We start from the raw sequence: 4,377 nt of genomic DNA, 5'->3' as shown, positions 1-4,377 counted from the left end.
CACCAGCAGCCAGACGGCTGCTGGTGGACGCTCGCGCTCCCCTCGCGCCGTCCTTGGCACGAGAGGGCGGGTTGATTTGCGAGTGCACCACGCAATGCCAGCTGGCCCTGCGGGTGCACTTCGCCCATGGCCGTGTGCTCATCTGGCGGCACTGCTTGCTGCATGGCCATGTAAAGACGCCATTTTTGCACGGTGCTTTGCGCAAAGCATTACGTATGGGGCCACCTGCGGCTGGGGCGGTCCTCGCATTCCAGCTGGCGTGGACGACTGCTGTCCTCCTGTTGGCTGCTGGCTCCTCGTTCGAAGCTGAGCAGGCTGGTCCTCGCTGCAAAGCCTGCGGTTTGCATGTATTGGACTGGCGGCGCGGTGCTGCACGCACTGCGGCGCGGATCCGTTTGGCCCATTGCGCCCGTCCGTAGGACGGGCGCGGTCGGTCGTGGCCTGGCGGCGGCACTCGCCTCCGGCCTGGCCAGCGTCAAAGCGAGTCGCCCAGGCTCCCTGCTGGGCGGCTCGCGTCGTGTTTGTAACGGTTCGAAGAAGCTCTTTGTTCACGGTTGCACCGTGAACAGGAGATTGGTCGAGGCTATGCACAAGCGATGCGCGTAGACTCCGTGTGGCTCTGGGCTGCAGCCTGTTAGAGAGCCGAGTCGCTTTAATAGCACGGCCGGGCACGGTCGTACCTCGCGTGCCCTCTGTGCGAACACTCTCTCAGTGTATGTATGTAGCTCTTACGTACATTCCCGGAGGTGGACTGCTGACGGGGCAACAACTTTGCGATGAGGAGCAACGTGGCATTCGATTACATCACTACCGCCGAAACGCAAGAGCACTGCGACTCATCGGGCTCATGCTAGCATCCACCTCGCGGGCCGACGTTCTGGCCCAGTTTATAGCAAAGAAATTTCTTTTTGTGAAGCCACCCGGCGTTTCCTGTGTGTGTATGCTGCTTCTGACGTGTTCGCCAGCTCTCCTGCCTCGTCGTGCCGCGATCGACCTTGCGGCGTCGGCAGGGATCGCGACGCTGCTGCCGCCGCTGCCCGCCGCTGCAAAGGCTGGCACCTTCGCAAATATGGACGGCTCCAAGTCGTCGATGGCGGCTGGCGATGCCTCCAATGCGTGCCTCTTCGCCCAGCCTGGCTCGGGGATATGCATGGTGTACGAGAGCAGCGAGCCGAAGCTGTACTCGACGCCTGACCAGCGTGCGGCGCTCGAAAAGCTGCGGGCGGCCGCTGAGAAGCTCAGCGGACTCGGCGAGCTCATCGCCTCGTCGCGCTGGACTGCGATATCGCAGCTGCTGGGCGGCAGCCGAGACCTACGTGAGGCCGTCGGATTTCTCACGAACGACGATGTGTCGAAAAAGGCTGCGAAGAAGGTCTTCCTGGACCTCGACGGCGTGGCTCTTGGAGCGAGCAAAAGGGACGGCAAGGCGGCGCAACTGTACTTTGCTTCGTATTCGCGGGACATGCCGGAGCTGTTGAAGCTGCTGAGGTAGACGCGCACGCAAGCGGGTTTGGGTGATCGAAATATGTCCGTGTCTTACTCGAAAAAAAACAAGTCTCCGCGGGTGCACACAAGCCACAACATCACAGATCACACGCGCACACTCAGGCTCTCTCAGCGGAAGGAGGCCACCCTCAGCGTCCCCTCGGTGGCGTACATAACAAGCTCCCACGGCCCCACGTACGGGTCAAACGTCGAGAGCAGCACCGCATACATGCCCGCCGGGAGTGGCGTGCGCGGCAAGCACGCGCCCCCCGCTGGGTAGGCGTACAGCCCCCCCTCGGACACGGCGCGCGCGCGGGAGAGGCCGCGGCCCGTGGCCTCTGTCCGCTGCTCGCCGCCGTCAAAGAGAGCGACGCACAGGGAGGGCGGCGCCGCCGAGCGGCCCTCTCTCGTGCCGGGCGCGCGCAGGCGCAGCAGCAGCTCGGCGGGGCGCGAGAGGACGAGCTGCAGCTGCGGGTTCTTCCAAAAGGCGCCGTGGTTCGGAGAGCCGGCGGCGCTCTGCCGGTCCCACGCCCCCTGGACCGCCTGCCGCTGCAGCCCGTGCGCCTCGTGGGGCAGCGCCGCCAGCCGGCCCGCCGAGGCGCGCAGCTCGAAGCCGCACTCGGTGCCCGGCGTGAAGGTGGACGGCACGACGAGCCAGCGGCCCGCCGGGAGGGAGGCCGCCGCCAGCCGGCAGCCGCCAGGTCGGTAGTCGCCCGAGCGGAGCGGCCACTTGCGCGCGTCGCCTGCAGGAAGGCTCCGAGAGAAGGTTTCGAGGAGGGTCCCGGTGCGGTGTGCCTCGCGCGGCGCCGGCGCCGGCCGGCTGCTCCGTCGGCGCCTCGGGGCTGAGAGCGAGCCCGAGCTGCACGTCCTCCGGCTTCGAGCCTGCGGGACGAGGCGTGGGGCTCCGTCACGGCCGCGTCACGGACGCGTCCGAGCTGCGGCCGGGTCAGCCAAGTCTGCGCCTCCGCCGCGCAGCCCGACGGCGGCGAGCTCGAGGACCGGGCTGGCGGCGAAGGGGAGCTCGAGCAGGAAGCGGGGGTTGTCGACGTACGAGTCGTGGTTCGAGGAGCCGCCGGCGGTGCGGCCGCTCCACGCGCCGGTGAGGCGCGACGCGGTCGGCTCGGGCGGTGCGATCGGGCGGAGGGTGAAGGGCGCCTGCGCGTAGACGTCGAGCGAGAAGTCGACCTGCGGGGCATTCCTCTCGAGTCGAGGATTCGATTCACTAGTCACTCGCGGCGAGCGGCCGGCCTGCGAGTCGGTCGGCTTGTACTGGGCGAGGGCGAGGGTGAGCTGCTGCGGCGCGGACGCGGCGGGCAAGTCGAACTTGACGAGCGTGTGCGGCCTGTGGGGCATGTCCGGGACACGTCGCGGACGTGTCCGTCGGCAAGTCGAGCCGGACAGGGCGCGTGCGGCCGGTTGGAGTACACTCCCTGCATCCAGCAGCGCTCGAGGTAGTGGGCGCGTGCGCCGCCGCGGAAGACGTGCACGGTCAGAAAGGCGTCGCGAGAGGCGTCCCGCCCCTCCGCCATGGCGAGGTTGTACGGCCGCGAGGAGTGGCGGGTGAGGAGGACCCAGACCGCCGTCGCCGCGCCGGCGGGCGGCACGTTGACCGTGAGCTGGTACTGCGGGTTGGTCCCGAGGTCGACGGCGTCGTCGCGGAAGGCGGCGCGGGGCGGCCACTGCCCGTGCGTCACGGTGTGGTGCTTGAAGAGCTGCGGGTTCCAGTTGAGGAAGACGCCCTCGAAGTGGCGGAGCAGCGAGTCGTAGTCGATCCAAAAGATGCCGTTGTCCTGCTGCAGCGACGCCTGCTGGTCGAAGCCGAACGCCTTGCGCAGCTCCGGCGTCCACCGCTGTCGGTCGAAGACTGAGAAGGCGCCGCGCCACCGCTTGCGCGCCCACGGGTTCTTGAGCTGCAGCAGCTGCACGCCGCACGCGGCGCGCACCTGCAGCACCGCGTACGCGTGCGTCGGCACGAGGCCGAGCGCCTATCGGCAAAGGCTCCAGGCTCACGCAAGGCCCTCTGCGTGCGCCGCGTCGGCACGAGGCCGTTTGCGTCGGCGGCCGACTCCTCCATCGGCCTGTACATGAGGAGTGAATAGTTGACAACTCATACCGGTATCACGAACAGGCCGACTCCCCCCTCGACCCGGTCGCGACGGTGATGAGGCAGTCGCCGAACTTCGACGCCGACGTCATGCGCTGCCACAGCCGGTCGCGCTTGAAGTCGCCGCTGTCCGTCCGCAGCTGCTCGGGCACCCAGCCGGTGAGGGCGTGCATGTCGATGCCCGAGTTCGAGCCGGGGAAGTCGTACCCTCCGTTGACCTTCATGTACGCCTTCTCGAGGATTGACACCCAGAGCTCCTCGGCGTGGGACGAGTGCGAGCACCTGCTCACATCTCCCCCCATCTCCCCATATCTCCCCCAATCTCCCCCTATCTCGGTGGGACGAGTGCGAGCACCTGCTCACATCTCCCCCTATCTCCCCATATCTCCCCCAATCTCCCCCTATCTCGGTGGGACGAGTGCGAGCACCTGCTCACATCTCCCCCTATCTCCCCATATCTCCCCCAATCTCCCCCTATCTCGGTGGGACGAGTGCGAGCACCTGCTCACATCTCCCCCCATCTCCCCATATCTCCCCCAATCTCCCCCTATCTCGGTGGGACGAGTGCGACCACCTGCTCACATCTCCCCCTATCTCCCCCTTATCTCCGCCTATCTCCCCCTATTTCCTCCTAATTCGTTAGAACAACTGGCTACACCCTCCCCCGGGCCCACCTGTGACCTGGCTCCCCTCACGGACCCTGTTGAAAGGAACTAGTTTCCATTGGACCGCCCTTGCCGGTTTAGCTTTCATCCTGTTCCCCTCCAATTAGGTGCTGATAGTACGTG

At 66.7% G+C, this 4,377-nt stretch overlaps 2 protein-coding genes across 2 annotated transcripts; one reads left to right on the top strand and one right to left on the bottom strand.

Moving 5' to 3' along the window:
* Nucleotides 1-940: 940 nt before the first annotated feature.
* EMIHUDRAFT_239002 (hypothetical protein) lies at nt 941-1,492 on the top strand (the record flags this gene model as incomplete). The annotated part of the gene is made up of 1 exon (XM_005776226.1): nt 941-1,492. One exon carries the CDS (start codon nt 941-943, stop codon nt 1,490-1,492), a length of 552 nt encoding a protein of 183 aa, XP_005776283.1.
* Nucleotides 1,493-1,520: 28 nt separating this feature from the next.
* EMIHUDRAFT_469397 (hypothetical protein) lies at nt 1,521-4,118 on the bottom strand (the record flags this gene model as incomplete). The annotated part of the gene is made up of 6 exons (XM_005776225.1): nt 1,521-2,228; nt 2,412-2,670; nt 2,716-2,827; nt 2,899-3,470; nt 3,643-3,871; nt 4,099-4,118. The coding sequence occupies 6 exons, from the start codon at nt 4,116-4,118 to the stop codon at nt 1,615-1,617; spliced, it is 1,806 nt and encodes a 601-aa protein (XP_005776282.1). The 3' UTR covers nt 1,521-1,614.
* Nucleotides 4,119-4,377: the final 259 nt, after the last annotated feature.

This window comes from Emiliania huxleyi (genome assembly GCF_000372725.1).
Source record: "Emiliania huxleyi CCMP1516 unplaced genomic scaffold EMIHUscaffold_280, whole genome shotgun sequence".
Classification (NCBI taxonomy): Eukaryota; Haptophyta; order Isochrysidales; family Noelaerhabdaceae; genus Emiliania; species Emiliania huxleyi.
The sequence above is the reverse complement of the archived record's forward strand: the minus strand, read 5'-3'. Positions and strand labels throughout refer to the sequence as shown.